The sequence below is a fragment of the Anarrhichthys ocellatus genome, unplaced genomic scaffold (assembly GCF_004355925.1).
Source record: "Anarrhichthys ocellatus isolate YVR2014 unplaced genomic scaffold, GSC_Weel_1.0 scaffold4, whole genome shotgun sequence".
Lineage (NCBI taxonomy): Eukaryota > Metazoa > Chordata > Actinopteri > Perciformes > Anarhichadidae > Anarrhichthys > Anarrhichthys ocellatus.
In genome coordinates, this window is record NW_022280034.1 from 8,400,034 (window position 1) to 8,423,747 (window position 23,714).

The 23,714-nt window shown below is 39.5% G+C and overlaps 1 protein-coding gene across 1 annotated transcript in view; it reads left to right on the plus strand.

Moving 5' to 3' along the window:
* nrg3b (neuregulin 3b) overlaps positions 1–23,714 on the plus strand; it is a 166,004-nt gene that overhangs the window by 77,186 nt on the left and 65,104 nt on the right. Inside the window, exon 2 of the mRNA XM_031843205.1 lies at positions 6,236–6,371. Coding sequence (XP_031699065.1) covers positions 6,236–6,371 — 136 coding nt within the window. The remainder of the gene's footprint in view (positions 1–6,235; positions 6,372–23,714) is intronic.

Consider the following 23,714-nt stretch of genomic DNA (forward strand, 5'->3'; position numbering starts at 1 on the left):
AAGGTCCTTCATTCATGCTCAACTGGTTTTTTTCAGTTTATTTATTCATGTATGCTGTTCATGTCACTGTTGGTTTGTGTGAAGCTGCAACGGCAGTAGCATATATAGTATGTTTTGCAATGTGTTGGGCCATTGTTCAAATATATTATTTTCAGAATAATAAAAAAAAGAAAGCTAGCTTCTTGTCTCACAGTGCTTGAAATCGAAAACAAAAATGGACTTTTATAGAATCTTATTCATGGAAACTGAGAATTGTTGCTTTACAAAAATGCCAAAAGCTCTATAAACTATTTTCATGATGCAGGTGTATTCAGTATAGTTGATTGAACCACTGACCTGAGGTCAGAATGAGCTTGGCGGTACCACTCAAGACTGGCATCGTAAGCGTTATTTTTAGCTTAGCTGCTATAATCAAAATTAGGTTTTGCTTGAAAGTAATGCTTGAATCTGAGATTTGACAACATTTTGATTAAATAATTTTCCTTTTTTTATACTGTGCATGAGAAAGTCATACGTTTGGCACTTTTTTCTGAAAAGGAATCTATGTTTTGAAGATGAATCAACAGGTATCAGTTTCTATTAATATCTTTTGTTTTTGGTCAGAATTTAAACCTGATCATTTCCTCTCTTTAAAAAGATCCAGTAATTAGAAATTCCGTCATTCCTCCTGCAGCAGCTAAAGTGCTGCTTCAGTGAATAAATAGTGGAAGTAATTTCCAAACCATTGTGACAGAAAGCATTGTTAGGGCCAATGTGTTATCCATACCTACTGCACTGTAAATTGCTCTGAATATGGTTCTGTCCAAAAAGCAGCGGTGCATGATGGGTAAGCAATCAGCAGGCTCTCTCAGGACTTTCCCTTTACGTAGTAAGGCCTTCTTTGATGTGTGCTGCAGTAAACACAGGCAGTTCTCTCCCGACCAGAGTCTCCTGGGGGATAAGGCTCCGCACAAGAACACTAACGAGCACATTAGAAGGAAGCCATAGAAGGAAGATGCTACAGTTGTAAATGGAATTGTCTCTTGTGCTGTCTGTGCCAATGATGCACTGTCTACAGTAAGTGTATGTGTGCAGAGTATGTACAGAATATTAAAGATTGGTAATCTCTGGGAACATTACGATTCAATTGGATTTTGACTCAGAGGGCTACAATGCGATTATAAAAACGATTATCGATTAATCTTGATGAAAAAATGCTCTGTACATGATTTATTTTTTCTCACTGTGACTATCTGCTATTTTTAAAACACTGCATATTCGTAATGATTTAGAATAAAAAACATGCATTTATTTCCACTGTCTTTTATTATTCAATATTAGTAAGAGATGCGTCAACTGGAGGGTTACATTTCCAAGCATTGCAAAGAGAACCAACAGGAAGATAAATAAAATTGGGCCTGTAGCAGCATCCTCGCAGTAAAAACACAGAATGCAGCATGTTATGAATCATTTGACATAAATTAAAACATGCCGTTATTCACAAACAAACAATATAGACTTCTCTTCAAACAAATCCAATGTTGTAGGCAATGAGCATTCAGTGCCAGCTCAGGAATATGTGTTGGAACTATACAGTGATGGCTATGTCAAGGTGTGTAAGTGTGTTTGTCACCATTACACAGTGTGTACATAAGGCACTAATAAATATGTTCCGTAGATCTCAAGAACCCGCCTTCAACACAGCACTTTTTCGCGTCCTCAGCAACACACCCACCAAGTGTGAGGTCAATCGGATAAGCGGTTGTTGAGAAAATTGCGGGATAGACAGACAAAGACTCCTTCCATGTTAGTCGGATGCTTGTTTTATGGAATAAATACTGTGTGGTTTAAAAAGAGTTTGTTAAATAGCACTAAATGATCAACGTTTTTTAGCAGTTGGTAAACATTGAAAAAGTCTCAGTGCTTACCACAAAAACCCTTCAGATCATTTATGCTGCACTGTAGAGCATAATATCTGACTGCAGTCGCTGGCCCACTGTTAGTGCACTTTGATTGGCTGTATCTTTATGCAGTCATGGAGAAGAACATGTAGGACCGTGACTGTTTCTTCCTTTCTATTACATAAAAAATGTCATTGCTTTTGTTTTGGATTCATTGCAACCTTTATCTTACAATAACAGGTCGACAAGTAGTCAAGTGCCTCCCATTTGCAATAGAGGTACATTTCAAAGTAAAATGAATCCTATATTTAGCGTAAACGATTGGACTTTTGAAGCTATTTATTGAAAGCAGTTAAATAGTAGTGGCTGGGAAGGAGCACTGTCCTCAGTATTCCTCTCAGATAAACGATCTCTCAAGCGTCATCTGAATCTGTGATCCCCAGCCAGTAGATTCCTTGAAAGTTACCAAGGGAATCGGCAATCTGGATTGCCTTTGTGCAGCTGGGAGAGCGAGAGACGTGAAAATGATTTCAAAGACGAGGATGAATCATGCTCAAACTGCAGCTGCCATTTATTAGCACAATTTACTCCATGGTTGTCGTTTTTTTCACAGCTACCTAAGAGTCTGAGTTTGGGAATGTTTGCTGGAAGCTATAGCATTGCGAGGGTTTTATTCTGTAAAAAGCTTCATTAAAAGTGTTGATAAATGAACCTAACAGCAACTTCTATGTTTGTCATAATTAGTCATGACACTACGACTTAATAATACCTTAGAGCAAGGCACACATAATTTATGAGCTATTACCTCCATAATGAAGATGACGATACATGTTTGAGTAAAGTGTGAAATGCATTCAGTTGGATGTCAGAATAAGTGCAAGAATCTGCCTCCTCTTGAAGAAAGGCTTCTCTCGGTGTGTTAGTTTGGATCTACTGCAGGGTTCACACTGATCTATTCAGGGTCAGCCCAACACGTTACATCAACACATACTGTACAAACACATTATCACCATTACGCTCAAGATACACTAATTGCTTTCCTTTTTTTTTTTTACTTACTATTTCTGATGGGAATATTTAAAGAACACAGCATTTCAACAGGATCCTGTTTGACAGGTGCTTGTTCAAAAGGGCCCGAGTTGTGCTTGCTGTGTGCTGCAGATTTTTTTTACCATTTCTTGCCTGTCACGGTGATGAAACGGGAACCCATAAGAAATTGACAGCCTGTATTGCTCAAGGTCAAACATATCTGAGGCTGGCTTGTTCCTTGATGTGGCCAACAGGGCTAAAAGAGTGGAGGTAATCCTTTAAGACTTAAGAAGGTTTTTTTTTTGCAGATTTCTGAGAGGTTATCAGTACAGTCTGTTTGTCTGTAAACCTTGCACCTGGTGAAGAAAAGTAGAGCTTTTTTTTGGAGAGTGACAGGTTAGGAATTTAGCACTTTTTAGTCTGTTTGAATGAAATAGAGAACATGCTGCTTTTTACAGGTCAAATCATTATTTGGGTACTGGGATATATTGTTTATTTTCGCCATCTGTGAGATTGGGCTCAGAGATTTTTTTAGTCAGTTGAAAGAGAATATCTGTAGAAAACTACTCTTTAAAAAGTATCAATCTTTTTTTTATTGATGTCTTTTGTGTTCAGTTCAATGTTCAATGTCTTCAATAAAGACATTTCTTTCCTTTCATTTCTTTTAATTCGACAAGCAACAGAATATACTAAACGTAGCAGAACTGAGCACACTTAAATATCTGTTTATATATCGTTGTGAACATATTCAACAACCTTACAGCACATCACATATTTTCCTCATACCGTGCAGCCCTAGCACCGGTATACCACAGGGGATTTCAAAGATCAGCCATTCCAGAAATCCTTTGCACATTTAAAGACTGCCATGATTTGTTTAATTTAAGACCACTCCATGTCAGCCTCCCTCTCTCTGAGTCTGATAAAAAAAGAGAGCCAATACAAAAAAGGTGCTGCTGTAATGTACCTTGGGAGCTTTGTTCCTCATGAAGGAGATATATGGACACGTCATACATCATCATCGATTCCAAAAAGTGCTATGTCACAGGTACCACGGTGACCTTGTGTAGTTCACATCCTGCGCCTCCACTCTGTCAACAACATATGACAAATGGAAATGATTGCCGTATTTGAACAGCTTTTTACACAGAAAAGACTATTCAGTAATAGTGCATCAGCAAAAGCCTTCTTCACTGATTCTTTGAAATAATATAAGATGACAGGTCAAAAAAATATTTTTTGAAACGTTTTATCATTGATAAGATTACTTGTGACGCAGGAACTAAAAGGGTGCCTGACCTTGGCTTTTCTCATGTAAATATAAATATAGTTAGGCTTACAGCATAAAATCAATGCCCTCTTTTGTCACAAAATCTCTTTCTCATGTGCGTGAACCTAAACCAAATATCAAGCGTGCTATTTCTCACTTATGGTCACTGCTGCTGTCTGAATAATAGATACGAGGGACTATAAACGCCATGATAATTATTGCCACGGACATGCGTACCACAGGGGGACGTTGTGTTCTATATTCTATTATTAAAGTTGCATCTCGGAATAGATAACCTTTTGAACATTACACTCGGGGAATATGTGGAATTAATAATACAAGATGTAATCTGTGTCTTTTAAAGCCTAGGAAGTGAGAGTGTCAGCTCGGGTTCAAAACCTACTTTTATATGTATCACACTCTTAAGACTGATGTATAAAGAACAGATCCAAAGAAATTATTCTAACTAGCATTCAAAAAGCAAGACATTCAACGGATGCAGAACGTAAACTTAAAAATGTCCTTCTACATAGATATTTAAAAAAGAAAGAGACCCCAATGCATCCGAAGATATAATAGGAGCCACTACAAGTGGTTTAAATGATAGCTTCCAAAGTTTTGACTCTGACAGATGAGAGTCTTGGTTGGTCCCAAGAACACCACATATCTCTTTTTGTGTTCCCTCTGATCTCTCATCATCTCTTGGGCCTTACATGAAGAGCCCTCGGATTTATCGATCAATGGCCGTAAACAAAACATAGATTGAACTGGACAGTTGAGCAACACAAACGGATTACTGCCTTTTTATTCCTCCACACGCAATTGGTCACTAGAGCCTCGGCTAAAAAAAGAAAGGCCATTGGGCGGCAGGACTGCGGCGCACGGAGCAGATTGGGCAACAAAGATGTGGCAGACTCAGGAATAGAATGACAATGAGAAGAATGTGGCGTGTGAGTGCGCATGTGTGTGCATTTAAACGGTGTGTCTGTGTGGGCAATATAAATGGATGAAAGCAGAATCCCATGTGTAATCCAATTGTATTGGCAAGGTATTGAGCGTAATACCAGTCAATCCATTTGTCAATGCTTGGTTACATGATGGAGTGCAAGAGCTTCTGAGTGATCATTTCCATGTTATTGTATACGTGTGTGTGTGTGTGTGTGTACATGCCAACAACACATGTGTACAGTTGAATGAATATCTGCATACAGATGGAGGTTGCACATGCTAGCTCACCATATTTATACATCACTGACAGCTATGCATATTTCACAGGGTGGAGAACCCTGCATTGCAGTGTTTATACATGGCAGTCATGCTCTTTATGTGAGAGCGACTCAGGGTTAGACTAGAAGAGGAGAATTAAAGCTACATCACCGAGCCCATCTCTCTCTGTTCTGCCTTGGTGTAGTGTTGTATATTGCCGTTTCACTTCCCTACAGCTGTAATGTATTCCTGGGTTTTCCACCTGTGTTTACTAAAGCTGAAGAACAGGAAATTCGCTGAGGAATTGTGGTGAAACAGTTTCATTTGAAACAAACGGCAAAACAGACACCAAGAGTGCAGTGCATGTATTTAATAAAAGCAACAAATACGCCTAAAGCAGTACAATACTGACAACAATAATAACACTAAAGCATGTTATTCCAGTCAATAATGTGCGTTACACCCTTACTTTCTTTGTTGCATCAGGGCAAAGTCAGAAACCTTCATAACAAAAATGCTAATTCTGTAGTCAGCAATGAATAAAGTAATTTCCTTGGGCTATCTTGCATTTGGCCCAATGATAAATGAATCAACATTAAATAAAGTATTTTCTTCCAGCCTGAGCAGAGTGGTCATTTCAGTACAAAAACCTAAGAAAACCAAACTTTTAGAACCATAACGGCATGCCATGTACCGAGGCACATCAAAGGAATTATAGAAATGAGAAATATTCCTGTGTAAATCAGCAATGACTTAAATTGAAAGAATGAGAGAAATTACCTTTTTTTTTTACTTTCTATCCAATAGTAACTAAACCTGTCCTCTCTGTCTCTGTCTTTTCTGTCTACAGCAGTGGCCCCCACACTTCCCAGTCTACGTTCAGAGGTGTTCAAGCCATGTGTGGAAGACAAGGACCTGGCCTTTTGCCTAAACGAGGGAGAGTGCTCCATCATTGAAACTGTGGCTGGGGTTCACAGACACTGCAGGTGAGTGTGTGTGTGTGTGTGTGTGTGTGTGTGTGTGTGTGTGTGTGTGTGAGGCATTTGGTTTCTCTTTCAGCATTGACGTTTCCTCTCTTTGCCCTTCCCTTTCAATCACTAACCTTGGGGTCATTTTCATTCAAACTGCTCTTTTCATTCAAGTTCCTGACTGACTGTTGTTAGAGTGATGAAACACAAGAACATGGTTGTGCAAAATGCATCTCAAAATCACCAAATATCTAGAAGAACCCAAACCACTAATTGAGGGATAAGACATGCTTTGGTAGGGCTTGGTATCGGTACTTGAAATAACCCAGTACCAAGTAGTACCAAAACTTCTCTTGTCAAACAATACCTGCATTGGATGGTTTTTGTACCCAGATCGAGAAAAAAAGTACTACTTGTATGGTTTTGCTTGCAGCCAATCACAGCAAGCGTCCTCTGATTTCATGTGACATGTGATTGGCCCACTACGGCAGCAGCTACAACCCATACAGTTTATAGTGTGGTGAGGTAGAAGCGCATGTAGTTGGTCGGAGAAGGCAGTTCAGCGTGAACGTTTGAAAGTATGGCTATATTACACGCCTGTGGTGTCTGACAAAAATAAATCATGATTTTTTTTTAGCGACACCCAGCCCTGCAGTAGATGCAGCTGATTCTCCCAATCCACAAGATCAAATTACACAAATTGGAAAGAACTCTTTCCATGCAGATCCAAGTAGGAAGCCCACGGGGGGCAAATTTGATCTGACTGTCTTTAATTTGGTCCGACAAAACTTTTAATAGTGATAGTAGTCTTTTTCTCTCTGGTATCAATGCATTTTAATGGAAGGTGTTAATGGAAGATCTCTTGCGAGATCTTTCTTTGATCTTACTTAAAAGCAACAGAATTCTTTCTTATTTTTGGCAATTTTCTTTCCTGTTATTTTTTCCCTCTAGTTTCACTCAGGCAGTCACTAACAGCCGGAACCCAATAAATACAGTAGAGGTAACTTCTCTAAATAAAGCCTTAACCGCAGGGAGGCTGGAAGTCAGTTAGAGGTGGGGGTCTAGAGAGAAAGTCCGTCTTTAAAACGACGTCATGCTAAATGATGCTTGACATTCATGTTCATTGCATTCATTTGAATGGCCAGGATCATTTATATTAAATAGTTATTAACAACATTTTACAAACATTTCCAGGTCTCCCCTGGGTTGTTAGAGGGCTTGGGTATTGTGCAGTCGTTGGGGCCTAGGAACACACAGTATTGTATGTCAAAGCAGCCACTGCTATACACAGTCAACAACACGGAGCACTGGCTGAAGCTAATGAGAGGAGGGAGTGAGGCAGTGTATGGGTGACGCATAACCAGGTAACTATAGTTTATGATAATGAAATACAGTGATAATACTACCATTTCATACAGAGGACGAGTCTGTACCGATGCACATTCACCCTGCAGAGGTTCATATGAAATATACTGTATATATATATATTTATATAATATATACAGTATATGTTTTTTTTATTGCCATGGTAGTAAAACAATAGGCCTACAGAAAAATACAGGGGATGCTGCAACAACCGTGCTGATGCTTAGCTGACTTTCACACAACTCATAATGAGGCAGGCATAACTAAAATGTTGTCAATTACCTGTATTCAATTTATGAAAGGCACAAATCCATCCCTTTCTATTGCCTTTGACAACCTATTTGCCTGCATTATCAAGCAAATATCATTTATCTGACAGCTAGTTGTGTTTTTTCATATTTATCATCAGAGTAAGCAAGCTTTGTTTACATAGCGCTCAAAGCAGAAAATGCAAAGTGGTTTAAAGATAGTGGAAAAGAGAAGGTATGTACACAACAAAAAGTAAATAGTATAAAATAATGCTTATCAATCTTTTTGAGTATATTCAGTAATTTTATCTCTGTCGTTTGAGCCAATAAAGACTAGGTTTGTGTTTACTGCAAGAACCGCAGCCATGAAACAGTATACGAGGAAAGCATTCTTATTATTGATGTACATGTGATTGTATGTGCATTGTAGATTTATGTGCAAACATGCACCCTTCATTAGTGGGTGCCAGTTCTCGCTTGGACCTTCAGCTTCGCTCTTCTTTGTATGTTCCTGCATGTCTGCTTCCCCTCACACCCTGATGCACCACCCACTTTAAAAATACATCACTTTAAATATACATGGTACGATATTTTCTCTGCGGGAAGGGTTGTTCCGTATGGTGCTGAGTTCAAAAACAGCTCATCAGTACACCTACCTGGAATTATAGAGGCATAGATCTAAATGACGCATGACCATGAGTCAAGCTTCTTGGAAAAGTAAATGTAAAAAAAAAAAAAAAGTGATTCAGACAATTAACAAGATTGGAACGTCCACACCTTGAAACCCTGAAGAAACCCTGAAGACTCGCACTGTAGCAACTGCCTTCTGGGCAATAAGTAGTGACAGTTGAATGACTGCACATACTGTAGGACTCAGGAAAGACTGGAGGGCCTAACCAAGAGGCACTGTATGCCAACTTCATTTGAGCTGAGTGCCTGTTGTGGGAAAGAATGATTATATAGGTTTGTGAGTACTTTCATTGAAACGTTGGGTTTGTTATATTTGCCTGAATGAAGTACCGGCAGTAAGCAAGAAATATACTATCAACATTTCTTTTTCAAATCATTTTATATATTCAAAACCTCGACTGTATAAAATATGGGAGAAGTGTCTGTGACGTCACCCATGAGTTTCAAAAGGTGGATTTACAATTTCCAGGTTCATTATGTGACGCCATGGGGCCTCCAACTTTGTATGCAGTTCTCTTAATACATCCAAGCTAAAAATGAGGAAAAAGAAGGACCATTAGTGCCTTGATATAATTTAAATGAATGAGTTGTATACAATTCACATCCAGTACAGTCGTTAACGGGGAAATAAGCTGCAGTGAATCAAAACCTTTTTTGTGTACCAGGCTGCAAACTTGATCATTTCTGCTGTAAAGTTGGGCATTTTAACATAAAGGTCTGTGGGGATGGACTCACTTTTGTAGCCAGCCTCAAGTGGCCAATTGAAGAACCACATTTTTTGCCACTTTCACTATACCTTCATTTCTTAGCACCAGAGGTTGCCGCTTAAATCTCGCTGCCATGCTGATGTTGTTCAATATCATCGCTGATAGAGGGATATTCAGATGTGCTTGTAATTTTCAAGAAGCGCTCCTACAGGACAGTGATCCCCAAATGTTTTTATTTTTCAAATATTTGAAGATAACTTGCAACAAGTAAGTTTGAAAACTAATTTTAACTCACAGATTACATTAAAGCTGCATTCAATTATTTGTAACCACTAGGTAACAGAGAGTTTCCAAAACAGTAAAGTTTAAACAGTTGAACTGAAAATCAAAACTTTAAAGCAGATAAACTTCCACAAAATTATTCCATTTTATGGACCTAATGAATAATTTCAAGAGTGATTTGTGCTGCAGTCTCCCACCAGAAATTATTTAGTTGCCCTTTTGTCTACTAACACATTTATCAGAGGAACATCACATTCTTTCTATCTACCTGCAGAATTTAATTCCATGATTCACTCGTCTCGTTTCTTTCACCAGCTGCTGATGAAACTATCTCTTTGTTTTGGCTTGCTAAATGTTCGACTCTCCTTGCCAGCCTTTTGTTTACTACAGATCTTTGCCATTTCATGCGAAGCAGGTAGCATACAGTCAGCTTTTGAGAGTTTTTTTTGCTGAAAATGGCAACCATATGGACTGTCAGACCAAAACAATGAGCTGAAGACTTCAAATAGCAGTAGGTTGGCTGCTGTGCCGTTACTGTATTCACACTACCCTGAGCACAGTGTAGTCCTCTGTTCTTCTTCCTATCAGAGATACAGTGCTTGGTGATAAACCCAGATATTGTCCATCCACATTTCAGGATACAACTAACAAGGAAAAAGTTTTAACATGACCAAATATAAGGCAGATGATTACGCCGATGTTTTCAGTGGAAATACAGCAGTTGATCAATCATCCCTTCCAAGCACTGGCCGGATCAGCGTCCTCATGGCAATAACTGCTGGTCTCTTCAGTCTGTTCTAAAGTACAGAAAAGTAAGAGGCAACGCTGCTTCCTCTGACGTCATCTTCTCCTGCAGGCCACAGTGCGAAGAGCATAATAGATGGTCGGATGTTGACAAGTAAAGATGTCAGGCCGATCTTTAAAGACTTGAATCATTGGATGGGAACACAGTTTTCAACTTGGGAATCAATTTATTTTGTTATGAAACATTTCCTTAGCTCTCCTCCCCCCCCCCCCCCCGGATATTCATGTTTGCCAATGCTAATAAGGCTCCCAAAATAAACATGCAAATGTAAGTTTAAGACCTACTTCCACACCAGAGCTGTGGCTTCTTATACACTAAATACCCCCCAAAAATGTACAATAACTCAAAGATCTTGTGGTAAGTGGGGGCACATATAGAATTGTCACTGTACCAATGTCAACTGTAGAAAGTACACCGATTTCTCAATGGAGGATTTTTAAACCAAGCCATTACTTCAGAGCCCTGTCACCCTCCCTAATATTTCTAAGTTTCATGAGGAGGAAATGTCAGTAAAATCAGAGAAGAAGATCAAACCAAATCATTCAGTGGATTTTATATGAAGATGCATAAATGTAATTTAAACAGTCTTTAGATTAAAGGTGCAAGATAAAATGAATATAAAGTAGTTGACCCACAATATTTCCTGTAAATGCACAGATTTATGTAAATACAATGTCATACAGTTAAAACGTTTATAATATTTAGCTCTATGGCTCTTATTGCCTCCATTGCCCCCAAATTCTTCATAACTAGTACAGCACGAGTCAAGTCATTGAAAAGCAATGCTACAGCAATGCAGTGTCCGTTTACTTCATATAACTCTAAAAATAAGGAACAAGTCTCATTTTGGTATATAAAGCAGCAGTTGCCACACAGCGCAAACCACGAAGAGCTAACCAAGGAGAGACTAAGATGATGACACGCCTTTCTTTTGTTCCACAAAAGTAGAATGCGCATATTATATGGCAATATGAAAAAGTTAAAGGTGGAGGAATGCATTATCAGAAAGTGTAGTAGAGCCGGCTGTCACACCCAATCAAGTCACCTGTTTTCCTATTCTTGTGTTCAGAAGCGCAGCACTCAGACAGACTCGTGATGGTGAGTCTGGAATAAAGCACGCCACTAAAGCTCCTCCCGAAGGGCAAAATATGTGCCAGAGGTAGAGAATCGCCACCAAATGAAATTGACATTGGAAGCAATAACACGTGTTCCTGCGATCCTACGAGGACTCTTACCCAGTGTAGGAATTCAGTATGTGAAGAGACAAATAGAACCTGCGGCAGACTGTTGGGACACCTTGGCTGTGCCGGTGCTGCGTGGACCTGCCAATGCCTGGCAGTGCCATAGAGGATACAGCTAGCTCCACAACTGTCACTCCATGCGTAACGTTGCATGCCGATGGTTCTGGGGTAGAATAACAATCGCAACACACAGCCACAAGTGTATTCATTTCTGAGAGCGATTTAAGATATTTCTCTCCAGATGAGGGATTCAAGTTAAAATGACCCATATCACGTATCATCTGCAAAAATGTTTGAAAATGATTTGTTTTATATATTTCTTTTTGAAAAGCAAAATAGCATATGACTGTGCCTTGCACCATGCGCTTTTGATGTGATCTGCATAGATGGGCAGTACAAGGGCAAATTATGGTAGTTATTAATGTCACAATCTCAGTGCTGCATAATCGCTACCGCATTGTACATTTCCTTCCACTTAAGCACAGCCAAATTCATGGCAAATCAGTGCATTATGTGTGGTGTGTTGTGCGTTTCATTTTGGATCAGCGTGTTTATAAAAATAGCGACAGTTCCGTGTTGAGTTGTTAGGAGGTTAATTGGTGGTGCAAAGAGTAATGCATTGGTGTGAGGTCTGCGAATTACAGGAGGGCATGTGTGTAATTCAGTGAGTCAAAGCTTGCCAGAACCACTTACTGTCCTCCCAGAGCCCAAGACAAAATAGGACCTTGTGGCCTCTCATAATATCTTGTGAGAATAACTGTGTTGTAATTGATCATTCTGCATGGGTGCCCTTCATTCAGCTCAGCCCTTATTGATGATATGCCTCAGCCTGAGTAACATTCTTTCTGCATTTTTCAATACAATTATTTCTAGCAGGTTGTAGTTTAAAAATATTGGACCTGTTCAGTGATGCGGGCTTTTTGACTTTGATGTGAGGGCTCAGCAGTATCGGTGTGACATGTGCTCAGCAAACCAAAAGCATGCAGTTAGCCACGTGTGGGAGGTGTTGTAGAATATTTTACTCTGAATGAGGGTGCACTGCAGCTTTGGCTGCCACCTGCATTGTGTTGTGTTTTTGTGACACACAGCAAAGGTTTTAACTTTCAGGTATTGAGAAGCTGCGCATGCTTTACTCGGGGAATGCAACACATCAGAGATGTACATTCTTGGTTGTTGTATGAGGATTTTCACACAAAAACTGCGTGCTTTTTAAAAGTCTTCATGTACACAAATAACACCTACTTATTTACAGAAAGTAAAGATCTTTTTTTTCTACTTGCTTCCTTTCAACAGAATGTTTCCTAACTTTTGACAGCAGAGGCACACTTGTGTTGTACAGATGATGCAAAACTGCTGCAAGTTGGCTTTATAGTTGAACCAGCTTGATGCCAGTTTGCCAAGGAGGAAAATAAAGAGGAAAAACATAAATTGGAACGAGCATTGTGTGCATCTGTACTATTTTTTCACACGCAGAAACCTTTATATTAGGTATTTTTCCTTTTGATTCCGCTGGTAGGACCTGTACATGAAATTGACAATATCTTATAAGGTCTAGAAATGCAGCTTTTCTAGAAAACTTTAAATGTGGATGTAATGATCCTGTGTTAAAGGGTGTTTCCTTTTCATGAAATGGAAAATGTTATTAGGACAAATTTGGCATTAAAATTAAAGGTGTATTTAAATTAAAAGCAAATGGAATTGACCTGCCTTTTCTGTCAATTTGGATCCTTACCTATTAATGACAATATAATTGGTAATTAAAGCAGAAATAAATGTTTTTCTGCCTTTAATAACGAGTATTATACAGCAGAAGAAAAAGTCCGCCGTGCCTACTGGTTTCTTTGTTTTTAACCATTGCCTTTAGATAACTTTTATTCTCTTTAGCATGGAGGATGAAACACTATCCTCTCTCTCTGTGCGAGTGCATCTTTATGTGTGCATTAAAAGCCTGGCAAAGCTCAAGGTAGCTCGTGTCTGCTATTACCATGGTAACTTCTTCCCTCATTAGTGTGAGACCAGAAGCAGAAAAAAACTAGTTGTTGACTCACTTATGGTGCACCCGCTATGGCAGTTACATTCAGATGCTCTATCACCGCATTGTACACGTTGTGCATTGATTCTTATGAATGAATTTAAATAATTATCACTCAATGGTATGAATGACATGCTGTCGTGAATAATTCATGACACAATTTGCACATTGGATCGGCTTCGATATGCTGACATAACATTGTGTTTTACGTATGTGTAAAACCCTAAAACTTCAAAACCCATCTTTGCAGATTGATAGCTAGTAAAACCAGTATTTCATGAGCAAAGTGCTAACACTGTTCGTGTGCGCGTGTGTGTGTGTGTGTGTGTGTGTGTGTGTGTGTGTGTGTGTGTGTGTGCGCGTCAAACCGAATGCCTGAGGGGACGTGTTCATCTACCCTGATGAGGAAGCACATGAAATTTCAGAAAAAGACAATGCCATTCTCTGGTCCCATGAGGAAAAGAGCTATTGTTTGCTGTAGGTTTAAGCTTAAGGATAGGCCGAGTGAGTGTGTTCGTCTTCGTCTCTGTGAGCCTGTTAATGTTTTTACCCCAGGACCCTGGAGACGTTGACAGCAGTATTAACAGAATCTGATATGACAAAATGAATCATATATATGAAGACCACAGTCTTGTTTTTCTGCCTCTCATCTTCCTTTTTCTATGGGGAGCATGTTCAGCGATTAAATTGTCACCGCACCGTCAGACCTTGACAGGCTGCACTAATCCACGATGCCGTCGCTGCTCTGCTGATCCATCCTGCTAGGGAGGACGTTCTCCAGGCTTAAAGCCAATGGGCCATGTCCCCCACTACTCCACCCTGCTCCTGTATTAACGCAGCACAATTATAAACGTGGGAGCAGACTTACCTGTTGCCAACATCTTGGAACAGAGTAGAGTTGGCACATTAAGTTTGTAATTCAAGTTAATTAATCAAGAGATTTTTTTTTCATTTTTTAAATAGACTAAAGTGCATCTTCTCCTTATCTGACCAGCAACAAGACATTGTATAGCTTTCATTATATATGAGCTACTAATAACAAGCGCACTACTGTAACCACCGTCTCAGCTCTTTCAGTAGATATTTTAGTTTCTGCCAGCTCGTCACAAACACTGCAGATGAAAGAAGCCTGTGTCCATATGACGCTAATTAAGGCTGCCTTGTTTTTCAAGCTACAAAACATAAGAAGCATGGCACAGTCGTGTTGTCAAGAAAACCCACCATGCCTGCAGACAATTAAAACGTTGCAAGGTTTTGGTCTATAATTTACTATTTTACATACCAGCGGTTTTTTTTTATTTTTTTTTTTTATTTAAAGGTGCAAGATCCAGGACTAGAAGCAGTTTGATTTCCTCCCAACGGCTCTCAGCATGTAGAAGGCGAGCCAGCAACTCAAAGCTAACGGTGCTAACAGCACAAACTGCAAACTACAGCGAAAGCGCGACAGAGCTAACGATGTTTACCTGAGGGGGAATTGGTGGGTGGCTGCTACGCTTCTGCTGTCGGTCGTGACTGCGTTCTCAGCTGTAACCGCCGTATTAAAAGGAGCAGCAGCCGTGAGCCAACTAGTGAGGCCCACTCACATGCACTAACATGCACTAAAAGCACGTGCAGATGCTCGGCTATGTTAACAAAGCAAGAATAATCTTGATTAACAACACACAGAGGGAGAGCGACTTCGTTCTGTGCTTAGCTAGACGTTACTCCATAATAATTATCCGAATGTGAAATACAACTCCTTTAAGTATATTAAATTGCTTCTTTGCACATTCTTGTTACAAGAAGGTGCAGTAGTGCCCATAAATTTAAAAAAAACAACCAAACTCAAATTTAATACATTTTCGCTACAAAATCATTGTATACTGTTAATCCATTTTTTTTTACTTGAGGACCTGCTTTTTTAAAAGCAATTTGAACCAAAGGGGGAATTGTCTGGCAGCGGATTTGTTTTTCTTTGTGGCAGTACTGCGAGTGGCCACTGGGACAAATTGTCAGCAAAGATGAATGATTTACGGTCCCTGAGTGTAGCTGGCATTCAAATGTCAGTCACACACACTGCCATTATAATTGCTCATACAGACACCTAAAGATAGAGGCAGTTTCCACAACTGTTTTGAAAAGAAAAAAAAAAGGAAAAATAAGCTCAAATGCTGCAAAATCATTATATAAATATTTCCTCAAACAAAAAGTAAGGGGAACCAAATTTCAGTTTGATTCAAAGATTTTACCAAAGAACTAAGCATAAATACTCATGCCTTTGATGCTGCCATGTTGCCTCCCCCCCCCCCCCCCCCACACACACACTCACACTCACACACACACACACACACCCTTAACAGCTATAGACTGTCAACCGTATCATCACTGTGTGTTTCCACATTTACAAATAGACATTTCTGAAGAGAACTGTGCACAATCGCAGTCGCAGAGCTTAAGAGGATCACAAACAAAACAACAGACACACTCATCACACAGCATCTCTCACCACTCTCTCTTCCCCACATCAAATGCACGCTAAGACTTTCGATAAAGTAATGACAGAGCATTTGGATTCACTCACCACGAAGAGACTCCGTTGGATTTGAAGGCAGCCGTACACAGCCTCAGTTTGTTGCCTGTAGCACTTGTCATTTCATTTTGAGCCCAGCTGGTGAAGGATAACAGCTGCTTCTCATTACTGATGTTTAGTCTAAATGATTTTCAGCAGTGGACACAGAATAGAGACTGTATAGCGGCCTCTTCATGTTTGAGCACAGAAACACTTAGACAGCAGACTTTGATATCTCTGTAGCCAACACATGCAGATTGGATCTCTGGAGGTTTTCCGAAGGACTGCCATACTGAGCCTGTTACTTTGTCATCAGGGCAAACCAGATAGAGGAGGACAAGAAGACAGACAGACAGACAGACCGTTCGGTGGATTGTGCGAGAAGGGAATCAATGGAGGATAAGGATGTCGCTTCCTCCCATCTCAGGGGTATCTGTTGGTCAAATCTATAAGATCAGGAGTTCAGGTTCAGTATAGACCTTGAAACATGTGCTACAACATTGCTAATGATTGTCATCTGTATTCCAGCAGAGGGGGGCTGCACTGACTTCATCATTATAGGTATAGACGTCATGAAAAAAAGAGACTTTTTTATATTCATGTAAAGATGTTGGTTTTTTTCATTTCATTTTTCACCAATTAGCCTTTATGGAGGGAAAATCTAAATAATGAGCCTATGTTCTTCATAATATTGCCTCCTCTATTTTCTCCCACACTCTACCTTGTCTTCCTCATTGTGTCCCTCTGTCAGAAGTGAAGTACAGTAAGACGCAGGCCTTCTTCGTAGCATCTTTACCGACCTTATCTCTGCTGCGGCTTGTGTATTTTATCCTCAGAAGGGTGTCAAATAAAATAATGGGATCAGTTAGTTGTGGAAACACAAGCCAGAGGATTCAGCGAGATCAGGAAAGAGGAGATCACCTGAAAAAAAGAGATAGAGAACGTCAGAATACAACAGTTGGTGGTGCTTATCCAGGGTGATATTTCATCATCAAATGGTCTGACGTGATTCTTTATTTTTCCTGATGTCTTCGTTATGCTTGGCATGTTTTCACAAGAGGGATTGTTTTGGAATTCTTGCACCGAGAGAACTGTCCATGTTTATTGATAGAACGCTCCAGAATTCAATTAGAATGTAATTACGTAAAGTAGCTAATGAAAGTAGACGGAGAGAGGCAGAAAGAAAATCCCATTGTTCCACCTTCCACCTCTCAGGCTAAAATCAATTATCAAGCGACAGACTAGTTTAATCCATGCGGGAAACAACAAGCAACGTGGGGATGAATATTCATTTGTCAATACAGACATATGTTCTTTAAAACAGAGCTAGAATGGGAAGAGCAGTTACAAACAGTAAGCCAAGTTTGAATTCTTATTTAAACAAAAAACGTTTCTTTGTGGCTTATTTTTACCTGAAAAACGCAAACCTTGTTTCTAAAACCTTTTTTTTTTCCATTTTCTCATTCAATATATTTATAAAAATGATAAGTAATGGTCTTAAAAACATTAGAAGTTAGAACGATTTTCCTATCTTCTAATGATCACGCCAGTCAACCCAGGTACCATTAGACTGACTCGCGTGAAGATAAACGGGCAAATTCCTCTTTAAGTTGATCATTGTTATTGTTAGAAATTTTAAGATTTTATCTTTTTCTTCTCAGAAACTATACGAGTACATGACAGAGATTATCTTATAACCAGCAGCCTGGACTGCTGATTCACACACATCTGATGTTACCACAGTCAATTCAAAGTTTAAGCACATCGTGGGTTTGAAGCTAAGCCGTCTTATCTATCTGCAAATCTCAGTTGCTTTTGGCATTCAGGGAGCCCTTTGTAGAAAGCTGTACAATGTATGTGTTTTTTTGTATTATGACAGATTATCGGACATGCATGGTGGTGTGTAGGGAGTTTAAGGGAAGGCGAGTCATCTAAAGAGTGATGTTTTATGCAACATTGGTGCATTCATGTAGGAATGTCCCAACCCCCCTTAGTTACTCGCATGCCGCATAAGCAGTTTACAACGATAACGGGGGCATATTTACCACTCTCTTTGTCATTTTTGAAACAACAGCTCATTGATTTCAGACAGAAGAAGACAAAAGTATCCTTCTCAATTTGATCCGGTCACTGTATATTTGATCAGCTGTAGCTAGCTATCTAATTAAGGTACCAGGAGCTGTGTGCATTTGTTAAGAGATGCTGTCTCTAGCTGAGCTGTTGTAAAATGAAATCTTAAATATGCACTTCATGGCTACATACGATATTTTGCATAAAGTTTGCGGCTACAGACACAATGTCAGCACCCCCTCCATATGTCAAAATAAAGAACTAGCAATATATTGCAGTGTACAGCAAGTTAGTCCTAGTATGATATAGAAAAATGCAACCCTGTTTGGCTTCTAACATACATATCCGTTAACATTGCTGCAATTTTAGCCATGTCAATTATTACTTTGGCAGCTTATGAGCGCCAAGGTATGTCCGCGCTCCTTTCCACGTTTTTTCAAATGGAAACGCCCACTCAGCTGTTGGCAACAAACAGTGACATGGGTTACTAAAGTACGCTACTCAATAAGGTTACGAATAATGTGAACGATAGCACTAACTGAGTGAACATTAGCCATGCTAAGTTTATAAAAAATGTCATCATGCAGAAACCTACGCTAGGTCACGTGGGAAAACGTGAAAATAAATGATAGTAATGATCATGGATCCGCCCTTTAATAGGCTGTTTTTTTTATTTTACTTGTATAGAGCGGGACATTCTGAACTCATTTATATAAAGAAACTCATAATTGATCCCAAATAATCCCTCTGTTTCCTGTTACAAATGATCTCTGCTGAGATGGATATTGTAGCTAATGCTCCATGCTTGGCTTGAACTCTGCACAACCGTTGGCATGTTAAATAATGAACCGAGGAATTGCCTTGGCATCTGTGGGACTGCCCCGCACTGGTTATCTGTCAGTATGTTTTGGGGTTTTTATTGGCGATTGTGTTACTTCTGCTTAATTTAGTATGCGCAGTAAGCCACGAGCTTATTTTCATTGCTCTGGAGATTCTGCAGTATCTATCACTGTCTCCCAGATCTCCTTGAGCAAAATGCAGAAAGACATGAAGTCCTTGTCACTGGCTCTCATGTCATGTCATCGCAGCATAAATAGCCCTCTTAACTCTATTACATCAAGTCTTAATCGGAGAATCGGAGTTATGTTTGCAATTTCAGTGATTAATTCCATTATGAATACAGAATCCCATCATTTTTTTAATAGGAGGAGCAATGTAAAGACCATCATTTTACATTTACACAAATTTACCAAAAATACAATACTCACCGGTCTTTGTGATTAATGCATGCTCAGACATGAAATCAAATAATAATGGGAAAACGGTAATGAAAGGTAAATACAACACTTCAAGTGCTTACTGTTGACAAAAAGCAAAGTCATATCTGTAATCAATAAACCACAATATAAGGAATCATGCTTCTATGTTTTCAGTTGCCACAGAAAGTCCTTGATGGATGTCACCAGTCTCTGCTATATCTGCTTTTTGTCTGCACCATGAAGTTATTTTCAGTTGAGGAAGCTGTCTAAACTTGTAACAAGAAACGGAGCAGAGTTGTCAAAGTCCGCATTTTCCAAATAGTTTGGTTGATACGAACAATTTTACAGGAAAGCATGACAGTGATTACATGTTTTGAAATGCCTCAGGGTTTTTGGGCTGTTGATGGCATTGAAGCTTTGTTGATATTTTCATAGTGTGCCAGTCTACCGCTTGTCACTGCTATTTCTATTAATCTCAGTGGAACTCAGTGTATGAAAGGTCCTGCCATCTCTAATTAGATGTTGTCATTGTGTCAACAATCAAAGTCAGTATAACATCATGATATTTCCAGAGCAAAAAGAACATTGCAGAGCAACAAGGTTTTTACATGTTCCAACTTCCTTCTTTTTGTTTTCAGATCCAGTATCACACTTTTTATACAATTTATACAAGTACACTCATATAATACTTAGTTGTATAATTATTCAAAACTACAGGAAGTCTGCCCCGATTTAATGTTTGAATGTTTTGTTGGGGTCCAGAGCTGCGCTGTTTTATTATTATTATTTTTTTGAAAAATGAAATAATGAAAGGCTTAATTAAATTTGTATTGTATTGCATTGCTGAATGAGTTGATCAGAGTTGTATGAGCCTAGCTGGACACAACAAATTAAAAGTAATTAGGTCGCCATGACTGCTTGATTGTAAAGTACTGTGTTTTATCTGACACACACACACACACACACACACACATGCACGGATAGAGAGAGAGATTATTTGAAATCCATCTTTAATCTTTCGAGTTCATTTGCATGTAATAAAACGAGTAAAGAGACACAGTCTGGTGTATAGGATGAGGAGACTTTTTCATTTTTAACAAAATTCCAAATAAATAAAAACAAACAAACCTTAATTCATTTAATGACCTGGCAACTTTTTCGCTACGTATTGGTCAAATCATCAGAAAGCTCCATCAACTTAAAACAAAACTCTTTTTTGTGCGTGTTTGAGTGAATTGAACCATTTTCTGTAATGTTTGTCAAGACCTCGGCACAAGCAGTAAGCTCAAACACACACACAAACGCAAGCACATCCTCGATTTCAATACCCAGGAAGCTGTCATAAATCAGAACAGAAGGTTAAACTTTCTAATTGATGTCCTGAGCTTCCTTAATCACTGCTTGTGTGAGAGAGCAGAGACCTGGGAGAGAGTGCAACAGAGAGAAAGAGAGGTAGACATGGAGAGAGAGGAAGATTAGAGTGTCTTGACAAGGAAAGCCTTTCAAGTTTGTAGGTTTGAAGTGCTAATGACATGCAAATGTGTGTAAATGAGTGTGCTCCCACCCCCAACAACACTCGCTGAATACTTGAGACTGAGTGAAATGCTGGGCTGGTGTTTGTCTATAAATAGTGAAAGTTTGGGGATGTTTGATTGTTTTTGTAACTGGACGAACATCTTAAGCGCTATTCATCTTTGCTGATTCATCAACAAATTTGTCTCACTTTCTAGATTTATATTAAATTACCTAAATGTTTTTGTGACCAACATGCCTTCAGTGTGCAGTATGTCAGTGAAAAATGTGATGCATTAATACATTTATGAAGTTAACTTGTTGGTGAAAAATTGACTTGAGTTATACTGATAGTGATAATCTGTCCATATAGGAGTTTTAAAGTGTGGGCTTGAGCTTCTTGAGGCTGAACTAACTAGCTTTATTACACAAAACGCTATACAACTATGCAATGCACCAGAACAGTTTTCCTACGTGTGACAAGCCAAATAAAGGGATGCATGAACAGATCAATGATCCAATTACCTTGCTGACACACAAATCTATAGACAGGGCGGAGGAAGATGGCATACTAATCCATTTTACAGCAGTTAACAACTTTAATAAAAGTTTCCTTTAAAACAGTGAGCATCTGTTTGGCAAAATGAGAGATAAGATGAGTTATGGTTTCACGCAGAAAAGGTAGAAACAAAGAGTGCATTACGTCATGCAGGACAAGCGTATGCCCTTCTGCCTGCTCTAGGAGAAGTAACACTTATGCTGCCGCTCTATTTGCAACGTGCTACACCAGCAACAACACACAAACGCCAATATTCCATATACACAACGTAAATAGTGACGCCAGTGTGCTCGCAGTGTCAGCAATATTAAAAAATGCAGGCATTTTGCTGATCCATATAAAAATACTGATAATAACTCATCGGCTTCTAAATTTTGAACAGACGAGTCATGACAGCATCAAGTGACCTTGATTTTCAGCTCCTCAATCTAAATACTACTCGTGCAAATCTGACACATCTGACACCGCTAGCGTTGGCAACGACTTGAAGGCGCGCCATCATCCGTCATCACAGGGGCGACTGTGGCTCAGTTGTAAGAGCAGGGTCGTCCTTCAATCAGTGGATCGGTAGTTCGATCCCCGGCTCCTCTAGTCCATGTCGATGTGTCTTTGGGCAAGGCACTTGACCCCAAGTTGCTCCCGTGCCTGCTGTGCTGTGCCTGCGGTGTGTGAATCTTGTATGAATGGTTAGTTAGTTCTGATGGGCAGGTGGCACCTTGCATGGTAGCCCCTGCCTTCAGCGTTTGAATGGGTGTTAATGGGTGAATAATGTTAGTATTGTTAAAGCGCTTTGAGTGGTCGGAAGTACAGTCCATTTACCATTTATCGCTAACCATATATGCTAACACTCCCTGGATCAATCCTTGTTTTTGAAATACTTGCTTTTACAATAGTTTCCTCTTTATTGATTCAGGTAATTTAGATAATTTGGGTTGTTCAGACAATAGTTCCTTATTCTCACATTGCATTGGTCTTGGTTTTTCTCGAAGACAATTGAGCTTGATGTCAGTAGGCCAGTCTACCATTGGCTCCTGAGAGCTGGGGGCAGGAGGCGGCTGCAGGTACAAAACAGGTAACCTAGCGAGACTGCAGTCACTGCTAATGGTTATGCCAAGGTTACTCTGCTCATGGATATTTGTTTCGCCACCCTTGTCAAAGTGCCGCGCTACGCAAATTGTCCATGTTTGCCTATATGGACGCTCCAGCTTTGACGTCAGGGTAGATTGAGAACGGCGGTTCATTTTCAAATGCTTGGGCCCCCAGAGAAAACTTTTCAAAATCCTTTTTTTTTGTCTCACTTCTTAATAGACGATTAGGAAAAAACGTATCGCACACCGATGTAGCTCAGATGATCCTCCTGACTCATGATATGACACTTACGTCAAGGCTTCTAATCCCACAGCAACGTGTGTGATTGCATAGCCATTAATATGCATATTAATGCATAATATGCAGAGATAAAAGGAAAACCTACAAAACTGCATTTTTCATGGCAGGTGAGAAACATTGATCCCTGCGTGCTGTCGCTGAAACCCAACAGTTCCCATATTATCAGGATGGCTCACAACAGTCCACAAGTCAATTACAGTGATTAAGATGGATGGATAAATCTGTAAAGCCTTCACACTGCCAGATAATCTATCCTAACCGTCACTCCCAACCGAGCCTCTAATGGGGATTTCACATTTGATTTTTGGGGTGGATAAATCTGGTGGAAGTGGCTCAATAAGGGGCAGGGGTAGACTCAATCAGAACTAGTTTGCACGCTGTTTCATTTCAGTGCAGTCTTGCCTGGAAGACATTTATAAATAAGTGTTAAACTTGGTTGTTGTCATTAAAAGTGACAGAAACAGTTGTGTAACTCTGTAAACAGAGCTAAAGAGACTAGATCGAAACCCTGGCTCCTTTCTCATCTCTGCACATCTGGCCGATCACAGCGTGAAGTGGATGTGAATGACGGATCGTTGGTTTCTGAAAGTTACAGATAAAGTCCGTCTCTGCTCGCTCTAAACCAATGTCGGAAATGTGTGGAGCAACAGGGTT